The 23,707-nt window shown below is 47.5% G+C and overlaps 1 protein-coding gene and 1 non-coding gene across 4 annotated transcripts in view; both read left to right on the top strand.

Moving 5' to 3' along the window:
- Positions 1-6,029, top strand: part of Nrf1 (nuclear respiratory factor 1) — an 88,519-nt gene extending 82,490 nt beyond the window's left edge. For all 3 annotated transcript variants that reach the window (XM_048786934.1, XM_048786933.1, XM_015493834.2), the window contains one exon: positions 4,035-6,029. In XM_048786934.1, the coding sequence (XP_048642891.1) occupies positions 4,035-4,198 (164 nt within the window). In that variant the 3' untranslated portion in view covers positions 4,199-6,029. The remainder of the gene's footprint in view (positions 1-4,034) is intronic.
- A 6,374-nt stretch (positions 6,030-12,403) lies between these two features.
- Positions 12,404-12,476, top strand: Trnaa-ugc. Its single transcript has one exon. It is a non-coding gene; the product is annotated as a tRNA-Ala (tRNA).
- The last annotated feature ends 11,231 nt before the right edge of the window (positions 12,477-23,707 follow it).

The following is a 23,707-nucleotide window of genomic DNA, read 5'->3' as shown; positions in this document are numbered from 1 at the left end:
GAGCTTTGCTTTTCTGAAATATTTACTTTCTGTTTTATTTCCTCTATTAAATTGTCATCGGATTTTTTAAAATTTTATTTTATGACAAGCAGTTTAATGAAATTTATTCTTTGAGTGAGCTATAAAAAGTCCTTTTTGAAAAGAGAGAGTATAGCAAATAATGATTCTGAGCAATGGATACCTGACCTTAAAACAAGTGGAAAGTCCCAAGAGATTTTTAAGAGTCTCAAATAACCTTATCGTAGATGTCACAGCCAAGGACCTTGGGCCAGATCTTGTGCTTGGATTGGTTTATTTAGCTGACCCAATAATTTTAAAAGAAAAATTAGTTATCAACATTTGAAAGTTAAGAGATTTCAAATACAAACCAGAATTTTGGGCTTCTCTTAAAGGATAGGAATGGCTTACAGTAATTAAGTGCTCTCTGTACCAGACCCTGATTCTAATAGTTAATCTTCTAGAAAACTTCTAAATTACTCCCATCCTCATCATCTGAACTTCACAAATGAGGAACTGAGGCATGAAGAGGTTCCATAACATATTCCACAGCTAGCAAATAGCGAAGTTGGGACCCGAACTCCCACCACTAGGCTTAGATATTCCCACGTAGGCCATGCTGTTATCTGAAAAGTACAAGTCGAGGGCCTGGACCCACAAGCCCACCAACAACAATGGACCCACTTTCCAACGCAGCATCAGTAGTTAAAATTGAAAACTGGGTGCCTCCTTAGACAGACACCTGGTATTTGTAGGCATTTCAGTTTATGACCCTTTCCTTCATTCTAAGTTTAGAGCATATTATCTTGAGATAGGAGCTGCATCTCATAATGTGCTTTATGCATTCTGTAGGTTTAGTCTTTTCTTGAAGTTAATTAACATTGATGAGTCCCACAGGTCTTGATAGCTTCCTGTGAAGTTCTCAACACTGATAATAAAATGGGCCAATGAGAACTGGAATACATTTCACTGTTGTGCAGCTCATAAAAGCAGTTTTGCCTAAATTATTCCCCAAAGGATTTCACACTTAATTGTTTAGCATTTTCAGGTAATAAGGACATGAATGACCACATTTGCATATTTAGATTGCTTATTTGCCCTGGGTTCAGTAGTCATTGCATGAGAGAGATTTGTGTACCACCTGTTCTCAGTCACTTATCTTTTCTCTCTGTTAAAGATGCTGGGATAGAAAAAAGTAAAACTAATCTCCTTCATTAGAGGTGGAGAGACTTTTAATAAAATGGGACTTTCTCTGCACTTCAGAGAATAAGCAGAAACCTTTGAAGGATTTTCTATCTGAGGAGTTTCCAGGGAGGAAAGGATATGATTTAGTCAGCTAGTCAGCTAAGCTCATTAATTCAGGTAACTTGTTTCTAAAAAGGAAATTTTTCTCTGAGAAGCCGCTATGGCAGACTTTGTTTTTCCTTTTCCCCCCATATCACAACTTCTGAGACAAATATTCTATTTCTAATTTGTTGAATTAGCTATACATTATCATTTGATAAAATGGAATGCTTCCTAACTTATCATTAAAAAGAAGCTGATGAGGATTTCTTTTCTCAAAACAATATTTTTAAATGTAAATATTTATAAATGCTCTTTGGTTTTGTCTTTGATATTCTACCAGGAAAGCCCATGTGTATAATGTAGGACATCAGACTGTGGAATAGGAAAGACATTTTCAGGTTTCACTTCTTTGAGGGATTTTTCTCCTCTGTTATCCTCATTCTTTAGACTGCTCTGTTCAGTAAATTATTTATAATAATAATAATAATAACAACAACAACAACAATAATTAATCAGAATGTATTTATTATACTATTACAAATATACTACATTTAATATTAGTATTGCTCTAACCTTTAGTTCTCCAAGATTTCTGTGATGATAGGAAGAAAATGAAGAGTTTAAAAAGACTTTTTAAAGACAGTGGCAGGTACTGAATATCTCAAGAGGTCCAAGAGCTGATATCATAATAATCACTTCAGGCAAGAAAGATAAGTTAGGATTTACTTTTTAATGACCTAAAGAAGAGTTCAGAGCTTTAAGAAAAAGATATTAGTAAATCAGAAATAGTTGAAAAAAATACAAGCCTTAGATTTGAAATTGTAATTGAGTCAGACTGAGTTATCTTAAAACTGTTCTAATAGGAACTATTTTCCAAGGAAGGTTCTTGATCTTTGTGCTTCTAAGGTAATTTTCACAGGAATGAATTCAAACATTCTCATGCTGTTTAGCCCTAGGAGTTAAAAAAAATATTTTAAGATCATGGACTCTGGACTGTGACTACCTGGGTTCGAATACCAACCCTTGCCGTGTTCTTGGTTCTTGCCGTCAATCCAAGAACAGGTTAAGTAGTCACTCTGTGCTAACAGTGGGTTCAGTAACAAAGGATCAAATCATACTACAAATGCAAAGTTTCAAGAACATTTCTGCACATATTGGGGCTTTTAAATGTTTATTATTATTATTATTCAGCATCTTTGTATCTCCTTTCATGCTTTTGATGGTTTAGAAGCTATTGTTCTTTTCCAGTCTTTGAGGCCCAACAACCAAGCTCTGTCAATTTAGATCGCAGAATGTAGACAAAGACTCCTCCTTAGCAGAACTGAAAGTTCCTGCATCTCTGTGTGCAAAGTAGAAAGCAGTTTCTTGAAATCATATCCATCATATAACTTTGATTAAAAACATGATCTGGAAGTTGCAGAATTGATTTTTCACATGTTCCATTTCTGAGAATTAAGTCAAGGTCAAAACTTCTGCAAGGAAGGATGGTATATACAGTCTTTATGTGGCCATCATGTGTTTCTCTAACTTGGAAGGTTCTATCTCACATTGCAAAAGGGAATGGATTTTGGGGAAACAAGCAGTCTCTCTTAATGTTGAGTACTTTTGAATTGTCTTCTTAAAATATTTTCATGAGGTATAATATTAAGGTCTCTTCAGAAAATCAGAAACAAAAATTATTGCCCTCTTTTAAAATTCTAGTAACTCCCATTTTTCAATGATTTCATAATTATTGTGAAGGTGATTTTATAGTCATAATCTGCTAACTTTTTTATATAGCCATGAGGATTGCCTGTGTCAACTATGATTGTTTAGTTCCTCCAGGTTAATAGTCTTCTCTGACAAAGAATTTTAAATCAGAATGGCAGTGAAGTAGTTTTTATTTCATTATCCATTGCTGTCAATTCATTGATCCTTGGCAGTAGAGCATAATTTTTAAAGCACAAGGTATGGGGAATTTAAGCAAATGTACAATTATGATCTCAATTGTTTTGGACACTTTTTTCACAGAGTCATGCTATGCTTTGGTGTTTGTCTTTGTGGGTGATCCTCTCTTTCTACATTTTGGTTTTTTTTTTTTTGTGTGTGTGTATATATATATATATATATATATATATATATATATATACACACACACACACACACACACACATATATATATATACACATACACACACATACATACATTCATACATACATACATACATACATTCTTGACTTTGAAGGGAGGGACATAGATGGGACAGAGGCCAGATGACATAGGAGAGGGAAAAGTGTTTTTTGTTTGTTTGTTTGTTTTTTCTTACCAAGCTCAGAGAAACTTGAGATCAGGCAGGAAAAGTGGTGTATTAGACAGGTAGTATAGCAGAATATCAAAGAAGAGTAACGGTGGCCTGTTCCCAGAAGAAGGTGGTAGTGGGAGGAGAGGGCCAGCAAGTGGGGAGGATGTACACCTGATGGGCCTATACTTCCTAAAGATGGAGGCAGACACAGTTCTCAGGGCAAGTTGTAGAGGCCCCGCCCTGAGGCATGTTTCCACAATTTCTCCAGACTTTTCTTTCCAGAGAGTCTGTTTTGGAAAATTAAAATGGAGTGAGAAAAGAGATTATCTGTGCCTGAAAATTGGGTGATTACCTGAAGCCATCAGACAGTGACACTCTGGAGGACTAGCGTCCGTTGCCCACCCATCCGGCCAGCGTCTGGGAACCTGAGCATGAGCCCCACCAATGGTTTTGCCTTTGTCTCTCCAGGCCTGGTCCAGATCCCTGTGAGTATGTACCAGACTGTGGTAACCAGCCTCGCCCAGGGCAACGGACCAGTGCAGGTGGCCATGGCACCTGTAACCACCAGGATATCGGACAGCACAGTCACTATGGACGGCCAGGCTGTGGAGGTGGTGACATTGGAACAGTGACATGCAGCCGTATCATGGCATCGTTTTCTAGTCTACTTCAAAATTTTTTACACGTTTGCAGAGGTGCAATCAAATGGAATTAAGTCTCACGACTTTGGAAGAAAAGTTTTGTTAACCTTTTTTTTTTAAAAGGAAGAAAGGCAGCAGATTTTGGAATTGCATTTTTTTAAAGCACCACTCTTGATTTTCTGGGATTGGTGGAGTAAGAAACTGCATTGTCAATTTCACTGTCCCAAAAAAGCCAAATTGTGGCAGGACTTCTTTCTGCGGAAACGTGTGTATACTTATGTGTGTGTATGTGTGAGTGTGAATATATGTATATGTGTACATATGGACATACACATTTACATATATATATATAAAATATATATATACATACATATATATGTATATATATGTATGAAACCCGCATGGAATTATCTGTATGAAATCAAGGTGAGCTGTGGAAACAATTATCCACCCAGTTTAGTGGGTGGTAGGGTACGTGGCCAGATACAGTCACCTGGTTTTTGTTCATACCAGGGTTATGCGTTGAGCTACTGACAAACTCAGGCAGAGGTGACCATGCCCTTCACCAAAGCTGCCTCCCAGTGGCCGCCCAGAACTTCCCTGCTGGACTCACTTGAGGAAGGAGGTTCCAAGATGCAGTGGGATCCAGAAAGTACTTGCAAGGTCCAGGGATCTCATGGTCCGCCAGCTGAGACACTCCTCGGGCTGGCCCAGGTGCTGACCTTGCCACAGGCAGGTGAATGTCCTGAAGCTCCCACCAGGGACATAAGGGTTTTCCTCAGCTTCCCATCTCCTCCATATCCCAGGAATCCTCCTTGATCTTATGACCATTAAAGAGTTGCTTTGGTCTTAAGGTCAGTCCTGAATTGGTCATGTATATGAACTGAAGGTAACAGAAGTAATAAGGGTCTGAGGAGTGCGTGCTAAGCGTGCTTGTGGGTGTGCGCGTGCATGGTAGGGGAGAGAATGGGAAGAGGTGGAGGAGCTAGAAGGGAAAGGAGGAAGGGAGAAAGTCTTCATAGACCAGGGTACACCAATGGGAGCCATTTCTTTTCCTCTAGTTGTCATTTCTCTGCAATGAAAAGGGACACCTGGCTTAGGAAGGGTGGCCATCACAATGGGATGTGTCAGAAGAGAAAGGGTCTTCATACCTGGATCTGGCCCTGCTCTGGGAGTGGTTCTAAGAGGCCCATTTTCCTAGCTGCATCCTAGTGACCCAGGCCCTGTGTGGCCCTCCTGCTCACAAGTGTGGATTGGTCTGGGTGTTATTTGTCAGTTAAATTCTGTCCTTCCCTAGCTGCAAGCCCTGAGTCTCCTGTGGCTACATTCACCCGACTTTTTGACAGGCCAAATCCCTGCTCCTTGAGTATAGGGACAACTCTTCCTTCCCCCTCCCATGTCCCCCCATGTGTGATAGTGTATTTAATGTTTTTTTTTTTTTAAAGCAACATTAAAAGATTCTTCATGTCTTGCTCAGCCTTTGAGAAAAGTTTCAGATTCTTGTATTTGCTTGTTTTATATAAAACTATCCAATGTTCTTTGTATGTTCTTTTCTGTACGTAATGGGTGGGAGGAGGGAAGGGAAATTTACATATGAACGGTCCTAGTTCTAATTTGTTATTTTTTTAATTATTATTTTTTATCATCATTGTGAAGCTGTCCAGGGGCTTTAAAGTCCGTGTACCTTTGTGGTGAGATAACTTCCTAATAGTTTGAAAAATTGCCAAGAAGAAAAAAGCAAAATCCCAGTAGCAGAGCATGGATTCTGTGTTGTTTTCCATTCTGTCTATACTGCCTCATTCAATAAATAGTTAAAAATGTGGCAACAGGAAGTGGAACTGTTCATCTCTCTAGGAGCCCTTGACCTCTTGGGCAAAAGACTTGGCTTATGCTTCTCAAAAGGTGCTTGTACTCAGAGTCAGTGGTCTTTGTTCTACATGGCACTAGAGTTCCAGGAGGTGGTCAAGGCCAGATCAGGGGCTTCTGCCATCTCCAGCCCTAGCTCAGCTCCATTTCATTTAATGTGTTTTCTGTATAATGATGTTCTGGAAGAAAAATCTAGTTTGAAAAATACTAAAGATGGTTTGAAAGTCTTTATTCTGGAGTTCTTTTTATTTTTAGGGGTTAATTTGATATCCACGTTAAAAACCAACCTCCATCTTGGGAGGCTCTCTCACCACGAGCTCTAATACCTGAGTGGATTACCTTTCCCCAGCAGAAGCCCCAAGTCATGAATTATTTTCTTCCATCCTTCCTACCCCGTTTCTCACACAGTTGACTGACTTAATTTGGCAACTGCTGCCTTTCCAGTTGTGTCCTGCCCCATCCCCAGCTCAGGCCCAAGTCTCTACACCTTCCTGACTGTACTCACGGTGCCTCAGTCTGGAATGCCCTGTCCTGCCATCCCTCTTTTTGCTGTTGGATGTCTTGGTCAGGTTCCTGGTGATAATGATTAGAATAATTAAATGAGAAGGTCAAGAAGTATTTTCCTTGAAGCCTGACAGTGGTTCGGTAAAGCCAAGTACCCTCCTCACCACCTTCTTGCACAAATGGCATAGTGCCACCTTTTTTCACCAGAGAGGATGGACCAGAAGGAGGAGTGATTACAGCCACCCAGGGAACAGCAAGGTTACCAATACACTTTCCTCTTTGGCCTGAGCCAGGCACTGCTTTCGTCACAAGCATTGTTAAAACTGTCTTTGGTGGATCTGAAAGAGACCTCCTCTTCTATTAGAGCCTAAGTCACCTACAGATGCTACAAACTGAGCTGCTCGGGCAGTCAGGTAAGTAGGTAAGTGCAATGGATGCAGCAGCAGCAGTTCAGATGGCAAAGGAGTGATGACACAGGCAGAGTGGAGAGCAGCCATCTTCGGTTTCATTTGGCAGTGCTGGCATTGAACCCAGGGCTTTGTGCATGCAAGGCAAGCAAAATGTACCACTGAGCCTCATCCCAGCCTGAAAGCATCTATCTAGAGCGGCAGACTCTCCTAAGTGCTGGCAGATCTTCCCTTCACAGGAAGGTGGGCCCTGCTGCCACATCTTCACAATTTTCCAGAGAATCTAAGGAACCCAGGTTTTTATATGAAATCTCTTGATTTCATCAACAATCAAAAATTGTTTACATGTTCTTCAGGTAAAATAAAGCCCATCTAGAGATCAGATCTAGCCTGAGGGTCAGTTTGCTTGACATCATAAATGCCTAGCTCATGCCAGGTGATTGAAGCATTTCAGTGGCCATGAAACAAGACAAGGAGACATCCGTATGAGCAAATTGCTGCCGCCCAGGGAGATGAGGGGACATCTGGACAGGGTGCCACAGAAGAAAGAATTCTATTGCCTCGTATCTCCTTCAGGGCCCTGTGAGTTAAGTCATCACCCAGGCTGCAAGCACAGATCTGCAAGCACAGGTGATGGTGGTGACCACTGGAGTCATCCAATCTTTCCTTTGTAAGGCCCCTAAAGCCTCAGCTGCTAGCATGGCAGAATGGATCAGGCTCATGGTGGGCCCTTTGGTGTTAGTACCAAAACTCATCAGAACAAATTGAGGGCTGGGGTTGTAGCTCAGTGGTAGAGCGCTTGCCTAGCATGTGTGAGGCAATCTGGTTCCAGCACTGTGCCACTTGATATGCTTTTCTTATGGTCTGTGATGGATGAAAGCAGAGGATATAAGAGCATTCGTTTATATTTGTTTTTCTTTTCACTTTTTTTTTATTGGTGCATTATAGTTGTACGTAATGGTGGGATTTGTTACATATTCATACATGCACACAATATAACAATATAATTTGGCCAATATCTCTCTCCAACACTCAGCTATATTTTTAAAATACTTAACCAATATTGGGAGAAAAAGCTAAGAAACCTCCTGCCCCATTTTAATGCACTTGCAAGTAAAACTGTTAACAGGGATAAGGATGTGGCTCAGTGGTAGAGGGTAGAGTGCCTAGCATGTGCAAGATTCCATTCCCCAGCACCAAAGAAAAAAAGTGTTAAAATTTAAATTAACTGTCTCAACTAAAAATTCTTCTGAATTTATTCACAAACTAACAGTTATAGCTTCCCATTACTAAATGGCTGCTCTGCCTTTTACCATGTAAAATGTTTTATCTCCTTATTTCTAATCCTTTACAAAATCCTGTAAGGAGAGAGATTCCATCTTGCAGATGTGGGAATTCACACTCGGAATCATCCCCAAGTGCACAACTAGCAAATGGAGGACTGGAGTCATAACCTCAGGTGTCTGGCTCTGGCAGCTCTACTCTTTGTGCCAATCACTCAGGCAGATCACAGAAAACAAACTGCACATCAGGATTCTAAGTAAGCCTCCAGGTTTATCTTGAGCTCAGCCCAGGTGCAGCCCCTCCCAAGGTCAGTATGTTCTGGGACAGTCCTAGGGTTGTGCCACGATCCTTGCCCAGGGCTTGCCAAACCCACAGCAGCTGCTGCTGTTGCTTCTTCTTCTTTTTTCTTTTTTAATATATTTTTAGTTATACATGGACACAGTATCTTTTTTTTTTTTTTAATGTGTTTCTGAGGATCAAACCCAGTGCCTCACCTGTACAAGACAAGTGATCTGCCACTGAGCCACAACCCCAGCCCATAGCAGCTGCTTATGAGCTAGGCCTTTTCATATCTGTATCTCCCCCATCCTCCGCCCACCCCCACACACACAGCAGTTATGGCGGCAGGCACACACCTATAATCCCAGCAATTTAGGAGATTGAGATGGGAGGATTGCAAGTTCAAGGCCAGCCTCCGCAACTTAGTGAAACCCTGTCTCAAAATACAAAATTAAAAGGCTGGGGTAATAGGGGCTGAGGTTGTGGCTCAGCGGTAGAGTGCTTGCCTAGCACATGGGAGGCCCTGGGTTCAATCCTCAGCACCACATAAAAATAAATAAATACAATAAAAGCATTGTGACCATCTACAACTAAATATATATATATATAATTTTTTTTTTTTAAAGGCTGAGGTAATAGCTCAGTGGCAGAGCACGCCTGGGTTCATTCCCCAGTACCAACACACATATACACAGACTTGAATGTAGCAGGAGCTCAACACATGGATGAGTAAACTGGTTTACTGGTGGTTCCTTAATCAGAAAATTCAGGGAGCCTAAAACTTATATTCCCACACATTTCCATTACTCAAGACCTCCACAAAAATCCACTCTTGGCAATCATTAAATAATTTGATGTAAAAATAATGTTTGTTTATTTGTTTTTGACTGCTGAGATGGAATCCAGGGCCTTGGGCATGCCAGGTGTGTACTCCACCACTGAGCTACACCCCAACTTCAATAAACTGGCCAGGTGCTATCCTACCAGGGGTGAAAGGTAGTAAAAATGTTGATGCCTCAATGTTACCTTATGTTGGTCTTTAAAAACCGCAAGGCCCAAATAAAAGATTGGTTAATGATGAGTAGCATTGGGCAAAGTTGTTGGATTGTGTAATGGTCAGTTAGGTCTAAGACCTAAACAGCCTTGCTCCTTTCTTGTGCCCATTTGTAGAAGACAACTCTAAAGCTAAGGAGAATAATGAAATGATGGCATTTGCCAGTAAATGGATGGAGCTGAAGAATATTCTGTTAAGCAAAATAAGGCAATCCCAAAAAAACCAAGGCTAAATGTTTTCTCTGATATCAGGATGCTAATTCACAATGATGAGGGGGAGCCTAGGGAAAAATAGAGCTACTTTCAATTGGGTAGAGGGGTGTAACAGGAGGGAAGGGGGTAGGAAGAAGAGTAGAATGAATCTGGCATTACTACCCTATGTGCATATATGACCTCATGACTGGTGGGATTCTACATCATATACACCAGAAAAATGAGAAATCACACTCCATTTATGTATGATGTGTCAAAGTGCATTCTGTTGTCATGTATAACTAATTAGAACAAATTTCTTTAAAAAGTTTAACTCAAAAAAAGATGCCCAATTGAAAAACAAACTTTAGGGCTGAGGATATAGTTCATTTGGTAGTGCTTACTTTGCATGCACTAGGCCCTGGGTTCAATCCCTAGCACCACAAAAAAAGAAAAAACAAAAAAACTTTAAAGCTGGAAGGATGTTAGCCTGCACCCGCTCATTCAGGCTGTGAAGGTTACAACCTGGAGACAGGGACGGGCCCAAGGCCACCTGGCTCTGCTCTCTCTCCTATTGGTCTTCTCCCCTTGCCTGAATATTTTAACTCACACCTTAAGTATCCTTACCAGAGCTATTTTGGAGATACCAATGTTTAAGTCAAAGAAATCAATCTATAATTTACGAGAATTTCCTGAAATGGGTGCAGAAAGCAGAAAACTGTGCCCCTCCCACACACACACTCAGTGCCAAGGATTGAACCCAGGGCCTCAAACACAAAGCGCAAGTGTTCTAGCACAGAGCTACACCCTCAAGCCCCTCCTTTCCCAACACCACATCACCCCTTTTTAGACCAAAAAAAAATTAACTCACAAAAGTTAAGGGATCCGGCTGGGGATGTAGCTCAGTTGGTAGAGTGCTCTCCTAGCATGCACAAGGCCCTGGGTTCAATTCCAGCACCACCAAAAAAAAATATATATATATATATATATATANGCGCTGTCTCGGCAGAGCGCATCCGGTTGGCCGGCCAAGGTCACATGTCCTTCCGCAGTACAATCAGCAATGGCCAGAGACCGAGCCACTAGATCCAAACCCCAGGGTCCAGCAGCCTTGCAACATTGGAGCAGGGATCCTAAGGGCTTCCCCAATGGGGCGCTCTGCCTTTGTGTAGTGGCCAAGATCGTCCCGGGTCATCAGAGTGACTGCTGCATCCCTCCTCGTCCACCATCCCCAATAACCTTGTTTGTTTTTAAGTTTTATTGATATAATTTACATACCGTTAAGTTAATTCGTTTGAAGTGTACCATTCAATGGTTTTTACTGTATTTACAAAATTGTACAACAATCACCATACTCTAATTTTAGAACATTTTTTATTATCTCCAAAAAATCAGGCATTTTAAACTTAAAAAAAAAATGAAGCAGGTTACATAAAAGATTTTATACAATGAAGTTTAAAAAAAAAAAAAAAAAACAAGAACGAGAAGTCAGACCAAAGGAAGTCCCACATTGCCAACTCCAAGTCAACATTGGTGAAATGATGAAGGTTTCCACTTAGCTCTGGCCTAGCAAAGTGTCTGGGTTCCTAGAAAGGGAATAAAGAACAAAGCACCAAGTACTCCTTTAAAAGCTTAAGATAATTCTAAGTTATTTTATATTCAAATAACTTTTTTTTTTTTTTTTTTGGTACTGGAGATTGAACTCTGGATCGACCACTGAGCCACATCCCCAGCCCTATTTTGTATTTTAGAGACAGGATCTCACTGAATTGCTTAGTGCCTTGCTTTTACTGAGACTGGCTTTGAATCTGCTATCCTCCTGCCTCAGCCTCCTGAGCCACTGGGATTACAGGCATGCGCCACTGTGCCCAGCTTGAAAAATAACTTTGGTTATTTCCTTAGGCTTTGAAAGCCGTAAGTATTACTTTTATATATATAAATTACTTTAAAACATCTCAATTGCAAAGATATTCTGAGAGTTAGAATAATAAGGCATCTAAATGTTTATGTGCAGATCATTATCTGTGGGATGGGTGGTAAGCAAGTCAATTGGTGTAGCAAGAAATTGCCTGGACTTTTCCCTTCCCTGGGATTGGTGACCAGAGCCACAACTGACATTGGAACATGCTTTAGAAAACCGCCAACCATAGGAGCATGAAGCTGCAAAATGGGCCTGCTTCTGGAGAGCTCCCAGGTCCATTTGAGACTGCAAGGAAATGGGAGAGGCTGTTAGGGCACTTCATCTTGGGGAAGCACTTGAGAATTTCTGCCTTCCCTTCCTGTCCTCCAAGATGTGTCCACCACCCTCCCAGATCCCCAATCCCGGAGGATCTGGACCACAAGGAAAGAAAGAAAAGGTTCAGGAGGCAGACAATCCTAACACCCAATTCCCTGGGACTTGCCTTCCTCAGAGACTGAAGCTTCCATGTAGATGACTTAATGGTGGGATATGTTCACAGAATTATGGAATTCACCCAAAACGTCCTTAAGGGTCCAGCAAGGAGTCAACAGAAGATGGTAAAGTAGTGACTGTAAAAAATAAAACCATTTTGTGTTAAGAACCAAAGCATTCCATTTGCTCACACACACAAAAAAAATCTATTCTTGGGCTGGTGATATGGCTCAGTTGGTAGAGTATTTACCTTGCATGCACAAGGCCCTGGGTTCAATCCCCAGCACCACCAAAAAAAAAAAAAAAAAATTCTGTTCTCATAAAAGTTTGAGACCCATCCACGCACCCTCCTTGAGAACATGGGGAATGGGCAGGCACCTCTGCCTGCAGCAACCCACACACACCATTCCAAGGGAAGCTGTCCTTTCTCTACACGTCCTCAAGGTATTCTGCCCCCACCCTGCCCCAGTCCACCTTTTCAGAAGTGTGTAGGAGGCAGCAGGTTGGCTCAGATGATAGGGACCTCCAGGACAGGGCAGGAGTTGAGGCTGATTGACCACATGTAGGAGACCCTCCAGAAACATCATTTGATGGAGCTGGGAAGAGGAAACCTTAACTGTCATCTCCGCTGCCATCCCCATGGCCTGCTGCCTGCTTTTCCAACTGACCTCTCACCTAGGAAACCCCAGCAGGGCCAGTGCAGGGGGGGGCCTCCATCCCTTGAAGTTCCAGCTCATGCCTCGGCCGACACCTGGAGAAGAGCCTTGAGAACCTGTATCCAGTAGTGCCTACCTCCCACTGCAGGACCAGCTCAGCAGCACCTGCAGATCCAGAAAAGGTACAACCACAATGAGCACAAGGTTCAGTGCAGTTTTTTCATCACCCTGGCACTCACACACAAGAGCTGGGATCAGTGACAGCCGAATGATGCCCAGCACACAGCTAGGGGCCTAGGGACAGAGACCCCCCACACTTGGGTGAGGAACCAGCCAAAACGCAAACTTGTGGTTGTCATGATGACCAGGTTCTCTGTTCTAGTTCTCCACCTAACCCACCACAGACCTCAACACTTTGCTTGATCATCTCCGGAGATGAAGAAGCCACCAAGTCCCTCACCACCGGCTAAGGAGCTCTGGGAGGCTGACAGCCAGGCTCCTCTAGCCTCTGCCCTTTGCTTCAGCTCCTGTTGAGGCCCAAGTCCTCACCTTCTCCAAATGCTGCTAACATCCTCATTCCCACCCAGACCTTTCCTAGGTAAAATCACCGGTTTCAGCTTTTCCTGGAGATAGCCGAGTTGTTTCCAGTAATGGAATGGACTAGATTTCCTGAATGGCTTTCCCCATGAAAACTAAATAAACTGGATCAAGGGGGTTTTTTTGTTGTTGTTGTTTTTGTTTTGTTTTGTTCTTTTCAGTGTTAAAAGATTAAACCCAAGGCCTCGCACATGATAGGTACTCTACCACTGAGCTACACCCCCAGGCCCCAAAAGATGTATTTTTATTTTATTTATTGTACCAGGGATTGAACCCAGGGGCACTTAACCACTGAGCCACATCCCCAGCCCTATTTATTTTTTATTTTGAGACAGAGTCTCACTAAGTTGCTTAAGGCCTCATTAAGTTGCTGAGGCTGGCTCTGAATTTGCAATGCTCCTGACTCAGCCTCCTAAGCCGCTAAGATTGCAGGCATGCACCACAGCACCCTGCAAAAGATGTATTTTTAACTATCTCTTTAAATGTACAATAATAATCTACAAAATGAACCTGGGTATCCAGGCTGCCAATGATCTGGTCCAGTTCAGAGGCAGACCTTTCTGAAGAAGGTGTCAGAAGCTGACCAAGGCACAGGGATGTTCTTCTCCCTCTCGTGATGCACAAGCTGTGCCTCCTCCAGGTACATCCCAGGTGAAGAGTTGCTGAACGGAAGTCGCCAAATCTTTCTTTCCACCTTCATCTCAGTTCACCCTGCTCTCCTGTTCTTGTACAGTTGATTTTCTTCTAACCTAAAGAAGATGTTACACTTGTTCTTCTTGGATGTCAACTTGTTGGTTCAACCCTATCGCTGTGCCAGCATTTCTCACCCTCAGCTCTACTGACACTTGGAGTCAGATAATTCATTGTTGAAACGGTCCATCCCGTACACTGTAGGATGTTGAGTGGCCTCCACCCACCAGATGCCTGCAGCACCTTCTCTCCAGCTGTGACAATCAAAAATGTTTCTAGGTTTTGCCAATCATCCCCAGAAGGGGCAAAAAACAAAATCACTTCCCATGGAGATCCACTGTCCTGTGCTGACCTGATGTTAACCACAATCTCTGCTATATTGGTGGCAAATGACTGAGGTGGGGACAGGACACACCGTAGCATTGACGTGCAGACTAAGCCCACAGCCTAAAGGGCAGTGCCCAGGGCTTCATCTCATGATACCCTCTTGTGAATCTCCTGCCATCACGTGGCTATGGCTTGTTCCTTCTAAGCGCCATACTTGGCCACTCATTCCTCCTCCTGCAGCTACTTCTTCCTTTCTTAAGGCTCACTTTAGGTGCTACCTGCCCTCAAAGCCAGCTGCTCCAACCCAGTCCTGGGCTATTCCTTTCTCCAGTGCCAGTACCTGTCTGTAACATCCACCTGCCTCCTTCCTTAGTCCTTACTGCTCAGCAGGGCTGTCCCCAGGAGGCCTATCTCCCTAGCCCCTTTATTTGTAGCAGAGGTCAGCTCATCTCTCTTGGTGGCCGTGCCTCCAGCAGCACACCAGCCCTTTGCTGGCTGGCCTATCTGTGGACTCACTGCAGCTGCACAAGGGTTGGGTTTTGCAGGAGCCTCTCATAGGTGGTTTGAAAGACACTTTCAAGGACACAGTCTGTGTTCTAAAAGGTGCTCAGATCTCCAGCTGCCTGCCCTGGAAGGCTGCTGTGTGGAGCCTCCTCAGCCCTCCCGCTGGAGCCAGCTATCAGCACTGACCCCAGGACAAGCACCTCCCTTTATCCACGTCAAAGCCAGAAAGTCCATTTCATGACCTCAGGGGCCCATGGACTACCTGCACATGAGAGTCCCTTGCACTGTGGGAACCAGGAGTCTGGGGAACCAGCCTCCTAGAAAGGCCTTTGGTCCAAGATCATAGCGTATGAGCTGGGATGAATTCCCAGGCCTGAGGGACCCAACCCTCCCTGCTGCAGGGCCTGCATCATACCAGGCATGAAAATGGGAGTGAAATCACATGCTCTTGAGAGCTCCAGGTGGGGTGCAGAACCCTTCACAGGTGACTTCAACGAGGTCAGAGGGAGGGAGAAGCTGCCTGACTGCAGCTGGGGAGCACCGAGGCAGGGAGGGCAGGAGCATGACCAGGGTGAAGGGCAAGATGCCCGCAGTTTCCTCCTAGCCAGCATGAAGGAAGGGGGTGGGGAGCGCCAGACTGCAAGTCAGGGCCAGGTCACACCAGTTCACAACCCAGGTAAGGAGCTTGGGCTTATCCCTGGGGAAGGGGTGGGGGGACCATGGCGGATTAGCCTGGAGGACAGTCAGTGGAGCAGGACAGGAGGCCCAGAGGGGAGATAGTGGTGCTGGTGGTGGTGATGGTGCTAGTTTTCCCCCTATCCTCATGGGGCCACCCCACTTGACAGTCCTGCCTCCCCAGCATCTGGTTCTACACTTGCCTCTGGCCCCAAGCAACCATGACTCCCAGAGGAGGGCAGGAGTCCCTTCAGGGGCTAAAGAGAACACCCAAAGAAGGCCAGCGTCTATGGGCCACAGTGGCCCAGCTCCTGGCTGCGTGGCAGAGAACACAGAGATCACAGCCTCTGGGGGCAGCTGCCAGGGCTCAGGGTCCTGCCTACCACTCTCCTTGGCTAAAGTGCTTCAGCTTCCGGATCCTGTTTGCTCGTCTGTGCTCTGTCCATAATTGTGAAGATTAGTTGAAATCATGAAAATACAGCATACACCAAGTGCTCCCAAACTGAATCTATCTAAACTTTCCCCCATCCCTCAAAGACTTCTTTAGCATCAACCTGGGGAGAATAATCTCAGCCCTGTCTGCTCCTCCAGGTCCCAAACCAGCCTGTTCCCTCAGCTGTACCAGCAAGTGAGGTGAGGCCAGTGGAGCTGGAGGAGGGGGACACATGCCTCCATGCTTTGACTATGAAATGCACTCTTGCTCTCATCACCATGTCGGCTCACCGTTTGGTTTTGCAGAAGTCCTCAGCACTGTGATTAGGCACATCATTAACAATCAAGTCTCCTGTGGTTTATTACCACACTAAACCCTGCATCCCAAGCCTCCTTGTTTTGTTTTCAGGTTTAAGGACAAAGACCTTTAAGGGATTAGTCTCTGGTCCCCTTCCTGGGAAGTATTTTCCAAGGACTTTCTCCAATCCAGCTGCTGTCCCTACTGCCCTTGACCCATCTGCCCACCATCCCCACCATCCTCCTTCCATTCTCCACTTAACCACAGTGAGACTCACCAAACACACACCTGATCATATGCCCTTCTACCCTGCTCAGGCTGCTTTTAGATTCAAGAACAATTATGGCCTAAAAATTGGCCTTCCTTTCAGCCTGGCATGGTCTCCAAACATCTATGCTTTCTCAACAGCCTCCTTCCTCTTTCTTAGTCTCACTCATTCCCCAGGGACCCCCAGCCATGCCCTTGACCACATAGCCCTCTTCCCTCGCCCTCAGCACAGCCCGGCATGTGCCTGGCTGCTTCCCCAGTGTGCACCCTGTGAGGGCAGTCCCCTTCTCCTCTGGGGTGCTCCTGTCTCCCCACTCCTTACTCAGCCCACTCTTCCTGGGTGGTGCTTCTGAGCTACACAGGGCTAGGCCTGCCTGGAACAGTGATGGACATCTGCCCCGTCCGCCCAGCTCAGATGCTGGAACCACTAATGACTCTCTAAGGGCAGGGGAGGGAGGAAGTGGGGGAGGCAGACAGAAGTTGGGGTGACAAAATCTCCCTGAAGAAAGGTTGATTGGGCCTGGGAAGCAGTAGGAAGGCCTTTATTTTTACATCTGTACTGTTCGCTATTGGTCAAACTACACACACACACACACCTCCCAATCTGGCTCATCTGAACCTGCTGTAGACACAGGAAAGAGACCCCAGGGCCCAGATTCCATAATAGGTCTGCCCAAGCTTGACCCTCTGCAAACTGTCACTCATGCTCACCCTGGAGCTGGGTCCCAGGAACTTCCTGCAAACACGGGCTCTGAAAAGGTGGAAGGAACTCACTGGGTTCAGAGGCATCAAAGGCGGCAGAGCTGGAGTGGGTGGCACAGAGGTCCAGGCCATGGGCCACCAGTGCCCCAGGAGGCTAGCCCTGCCTTTATACAAGTGACTTTAACCCATATCCCGATCACATTTTCTGGAGCCTTCATCCCATCCCTCTCTAGTTTCAGCAAATCACCCAGTGTTTGTGGGTATATGTGTGTCCTCTCTGGTTGCTTTCATCTTCCCAGCTAGCAGTCCAAAGCACAGACCTACTCTCAGTGTGTGGAACAGGAGACCCTCCTTCCTGGCCTCGGAGCCCACCTTGAGCAGGGCCTTCCCAGGAAGAGGTGAGAAGGCACATCCCCCAGAAGACCTGGGCGAGGACACTTGAACTCCACACTCCCTCCTCCCCAAGCCCAGGCTCCCCTACCCCCAGTTACCTCACTTGCCTGGCTTTAGATCTGATTCCTTTAGATATGAGGGCAGCCTGCATCAGGGCTGAACCCCAATCCCTCTTGGTAGCACCATCGAAAGGCCAAAAGGATGGCATCCCAGCTGACTCAGAGACCTGTGACCTCAGGGGGGTGCAGGGAAACACAGTGTCACTTCCAACTGCACCTGCCCTCTGCCACTGCCCAGTGGTCTGGGGATTACAGTCCCCTCCTTCCTGTTGAGCTGCATGTTCCAGCATGTGGTGAACCCTCCCTCTCTCCCTCTACCTCGGCAGCAGCTGAGCCCTCCACCATAGTTGGCAAGTCTAGAACCACCGGATCCCATTACCTCACCAGTGTGAGTTCTACCATTGCCAAAAATGGTGGGAGGCAAGCGACAGCAGGACCAGACTGGGAAGCTGGGGCGGCCTATGCTGAATAAGAGATGGGCGTTAGGGCAGACCAGGCAGGGCCAGGAGGTGTCCACCTCCACAGCTAGGACAAGTCACATCCGTGGTTCTTCCTGCTCAGCTGCCTGGTATGGAAATCCATCCCCACAGTCGTCCACCTCTCCAGAGAGCATCTCCACTCTCCAGGCTCCTGATGGCAGGGGTTCGGGGAACAGGTGCATCCTAGGCCAGGGACTTCTCAGCCTGGGCACCAAGTACACAGTACCCCATAGCAGTGCCCCAGTTAATACAGGAAAACCGCTCCCAAAACCTGAAGCTCCCCAGCTGCCCCACCCCATGGGGGAAGGGCAGGTAGTTTCTGCACATAACTTCCCTCTTCTCTGTCAAGCCCAAGGGAAAACCATTCCACTACCTGAGGTCTCCCCTCTGGGAGAGGTCTGGGCAGCCATGATCTTGCCCCCCCCCTTCCCATGGGACTGGGCATGGCAGGAAAGGACCAAGTTAAAACTAGTTGCACATCCTACTCACACAGCATGCTCCAAACAGCACAGCCCACCCTCCACCCCCCACCCCACCCCCTCTCCCAGGGTTGGCTGCAATCTGATTCCCAGAGAGGAAGTTCCTCAGTCCTCCAGGAACTTACTCCAAGGATAGTACATTTCTATGTCCCCAAATAAAAAGGGGACTCTTTTGTAAAGCTGAAGGCCAAGCTGGGAGAGCAGCTGGCCCACAGGGACCCTGAGATAGCAATGCCATCACCCCTTTGGTCCTTCCTGCCGCGTAAGGCAGAGAGAGAGAGAATGGGGGATGATGGCTTGTAAAGAGCAGAGCTAAAACAGACCCAGGTTGTTCCTGAGCTGGGCAGGACCAGCTGCCTGGGGTTGAGTGCTGGCGTGACTCCTCTGCCCAGAAAGAAATCTGCTTGGTAGGGAAGGTCATAAGCCAGCAAGGGCAAAGCCCCTGAAGCCGCTCCCTATGGTGAGCAGGCCTGTTTGCGGATATCAGCAGGAAATGGGCTTTCTTGGTCCCATATTATCCCCAAAGCCTGAAGATGTGGTCAGGATGCTACTCCCCCTCCTCAGAGTGTGTGGAGAGGGTCCTTCCCTTGTCCCCATCAGTGGCCTTGCCATCTTGGGCCTCACCAGCCAGCCTCAGGCAGGCAGCCCCGCCCGCTGGTGATCAATGGAGCCAGATCACATTTCCACGAGCCTGAGGCCAGCAGAGCTGGGGCAGGGACTGGGATAATGGCCTGGATTGAATAAGCAAATGGAGTGGTGGGGGATGGGTGGGAGTCCGGAAAATCCACTCTGCCAGGGGCCCTGGGGAGCCGCCAGCTCCAGCAGCTCCAACACTGGAGAGCAGAGCAGGGGGCCCAGGGGGGAGTCCTTACTCAGGCACCTGGGAGTGGCTGTTCTAGAAAAATATGGAAAAACAGGGCAAAGTGCTTCCCAGATAAACCTCTCCAACAAGCCCTGGTAAGGCTGGGTAGATAAATCCTTCAGCCATACCACAGACTGCAAGCGAGGATTGGGCCCCCTCCCACCCCAGCACGGTGGTTGGCAGGAAGGTGCCTCTCTGGGGAGAGCAGCCCAGCTGAGGTGGCCTCTACTCACATACTGTAGGTGCACTTTCACCCAGGGCTCGCCTGAAATCAGCAAAAAAGAGAAGAACCAGAAAGTGGTTATGGCCTGGGTTGGTCCCCAAGAGTGCTGGGGCAGGCCCTAGAGGTAGCAGGGCTGGGAGGCACGGAACTGGCTCTTTGCTAGAGCCCACACCAGCACCAGCTAGTCAGGGCTCCACAGAGGTACTGACCTGCGCAGAGGCAAGGCCATGGGACAAGCCACAGGGTGGGGGGATGGGAAATGGGAGCCTGTGGGGGACCACCCAGGGGCTGAGGGTGGCTGAGGTCTAAGGATGGAGCCCCCTGGAAGAAATACCCTTCCCAGTCAGGCAGAAAGGGTCAGAAATGTGGCCAGACCTTCCAGAAGTTCCAGGGATGCTCCAGATACTGCCAGGGTCTCTCTCCTCAGGGGCAGCTCTCTGTCTAGACCAGCCACCGTGGGTGGGAGCAGGAGTAGATAGAACCAGACCCTGGGTATGGGGGACGGGGGACTGGACCAGAAGGGAGACCCAGTTGCTGCCCCTAGCTCAGCAACCTAAAAATGACCCTTAATGATTAAACTAAGTTGCCAGCTCTTGCCTGAAGCTCGCCAAGGAGCAGCAGCTCCATCAGGGGCTGGCCCAGTGACTTCAGTGTCCCAGGTCAGCTTGCTGACATCTTGCTGACTGCCAGTCACCAGGGCTTCACATGGGGACAGCCAGGCTTGCAGGCTTTCTCTAGCTTTGAGGGACCAGGTCCAGGCCTCCCAGCCTCAACCTCTGCCATCAGGGGCAGCCTTCGCACCCAATGTCAGCCCTAACGGTGGGGTGTGTGCTTGCAGCACAAAGCCCACCAAGAAGGCCAACTCCATAAAAGGTGTGTTATGGTGACAAGAGTCACCTGTCCCTGTTCTACATCTCACCAATGTCTTCAGCCAGGTTCTCTTCTCAGAGCCTCAGATTCTCCATTTATAAGATGTTTTACAAATGGTACACCCCATAGGGTGGTAGAGAGCCATAAGATTACATATATAATGTCACATGGATAGCAGTGCAGGCTCAGTGAGACATAGCCCAGATCCAGGGACACAGGAAAATATCTAGTGTGTGGATGTGAAGGAACACTCCCCCTGCCCCAGAACACTCCGATCCAGCCCCACCAAATCCCCGCTTCTCTGAGGGCCATCTAGAGATAATCCATTCCATGAGAGCCTCCAGGGACAGCGACCTCACAAAACATGGAGGTTGACTATAAGGATACCCCCACTGCCTAGAGCTGCCTCCCTCAGAACATGCAGCAGAAGGCCAGGACCCGTGTTGCCACCCACGGTCTCACCCCAAGGGTGTACTGGGAGCCAAGCTGGGCCTCCCCAACCTATGGCATCACTCAGGTCGGCCCTACAGATGGCGACCCCCACCCCCACCCGGCCTGGGTGGCTCCATCTGCTGGCCTAGCTCAGATTGCCCTACTCCCACTCCACTGTGGCCCCAGGCAGTGTAAGGCGATCTGGCTGCCCACCAGGCTGGGGCCGCCTCACCCAGCAGCAGGACCAGATGGGCCATGGAGGCTTCAAGACACACACCGGGCCCCAACAAGGGTGCAGAAGGAGGTGGCCGCTGCAACACCTGCTTTTCCCATATTGGCACTGCACATGATTGCTCAGAGCGGAGAGACACAAGCAAAAATGTGCTAGTGCCAAAATCGGCCAAGCAGATGGGACTGGCACAAGCCCTCTGGGGACACACTCAGCGAGGTCTTTGCATCCCTGCACCCCTTTAATCAGCGTCGTCCAGGCCCTCTCGGAAGCAGAAGGTGAGGCACTCGCGGATCTGTCTCTGCTCTGTTTATGGCCCTTCGGTAATTCACTGACTGAGACTGTTCACAGTGAATTCTACCAGTGCCATACACAGAACAGGAGTCAACTCTCCAGCCCGCTGACCATGAGGAGAGGCCAGCTGCCCCCAACTCCGGCTCCCAGTTCGCAGCAGCCTGAAGCAGAACGTCCAGCTCCAGGCCTCCCAGCCTGTCTACCCACTTGGGCCCCCACCAACTCTGCAACTGTGCCCCCACCACTGCCACCAACCACAACTCACCAGCTTCTTGACCCGCCTGACGTGCCTTCTCAACCCAAGGTGACCTTCAAGGACACAGACAGAGGAGTGGAGAAAGGCAGATATGGCTTCACAAAGGGTGGAGCAAGAAAGAAAGCCTATCAAGGCATTCCTATCTCAACCCAAAGGCCTGAGACCATCCACCTTCACCTAGGTGGGGGTGGAGGTGGGTCCAGACATCTTTTTGTCAGTCAGTCCAGCCCTGAGTAGCAAGCAGTTGCCAGATCTTCTCTCTACCTATCATGACAGGCCCCACCCGGCCCTAAATGAGCAGTGACAAGGACGACATCTAAGATGCCTCTCCTGCTTCTGAGTCCAGACACCAGCAGCCCCAGCTCCAAAAGCTTTGGTCTCCAGCAGCCCCCATCCTCAGCCGGCCCTGCAGCACAGGCAGAGCCCCAGGGGGTACATCCAACCTGCTGCTCATCCTACCCTCATCCCAAACCTGGCTGGGCTGAGCATCACGGCTGCCTGGCTCGGATCACAGCAGAAGGCCAGGAGGGCAGGAGGGCAGGAGGGTGAGAGGCCTTCGTCAAGGAGGCAGCTTGGAGGAGCTGGAGACTTGCTGCCCTCTGGCAAGGGGAGTAGCTTCTGGCTGGCTGAGGGGACTGCAGAGGAAGGCAGAGGCCAGGGAGTCAGGGGAGGGGCAGGAGAGGTTGCATCAGTGGTTGCCAGAGCGGCTGCCTCCAGAGAAGTCACAGTGGAGGCTCCTGCCTCTGGTGCCAAACACCCTGGGGAAGGAAGGGAGAGGAGGGGAGAGGGAGGATGGTTCTCCGGGGAACAGGCGCCCAGGACAGGAGGGCTAGGTATTCTACAGAACGGTCTCAGCCTGTTCCACACCAGCCTGGAGCCCAGGGGCAGAATGGCTAGAAAAACACCTTGGAAGGGTCAGAGTGAAAGTTCCTTGATCCAGAAACTATGTAAACTTCTTGGTGACACTACCCCCAGGAACATTCTCCCAATGACCTCAGGCTGCCCTTAGGCAAAACCCTCACCTGCAGCCCTCAGCTCAGGACTCCACCCTCCCACCTCCAGGGCCTCCCGGTCCTGCTTCAACACAGGCCTACTGCAGGACTCTGACCCTCCAGCCCAAACATCTCCCCAGGGGCCAATTTGGCTTGATAAAAGTGGTGGTCCCAGGAAGTCACTTCCTGATCTTCTGCTTCAGTTTTCCCCACTAAGTCTTTGAACTCTGCCTAAGAAAACAAGGACATCACCTCCCAGCCTGGAAGTCATAGGGGTGTAGCAAAGAATGTGGATTAAGTGGAGGTAGGTAGTTGTCAAAAGGGCTTAGGGTATGACCCAGGAAATCACTCAATGGACCCCTTGAAATGTAGATTTGTGGGCACACCCAGAAATCTGCATTTCAGTAGAAACCCAAACAATGCTCCAACAAGGAAATGAGAATCCATTTTGAGCAAATGTCTTGGAACTTCCCAGGAAGTCTCAAAACAGGGGACCTAAGGAAACAGAATCCTGAATTCCTTTCTTTTTTTTTGGGGGGGGGGGTGGTGCCAAGGTGGGGAGAGGTGATTTGAGGAAGAAAAAACAGAGATGCTTTGCAATCAAGAAGCAGGTCTCTGCCTGAAAACAGAGGACTGGCTTAGGGATTCTGCTGTCCCGGCTCAATCCCAGTACAAACCATAGGATGAGAAGAGCCCTATAATAGAAAGTGGCCCGGCAGGCCTGCTCCCTCTCACCCACTGTGGCATCTCTCTGGAGAACCTCGGTCCCCTTCCCTCATCTTTACAACTGATGAGGGTGGAGGGGCA

The sequence above is a fragment of the Marmota marmota genome, unplaced genomic scaffold (assembly GCF_001458135.2).
Source record: "Marmota marmota marmota unplaced genomic scaffold, marMar, whole genome shotgun sequence".
In the NCBI taxonomy this organism is placed as follows: Eukaryota; Metazoa; Chordata; class Mammalia; order Rodentia; family Sciuridae; genus Marmota; species Marmota marmota.
The sequence above is the reverse complement of the archived record's forward strand: the minus strand, read 5'-3'. Positions and strand labels throughout refer to the sequence as shown.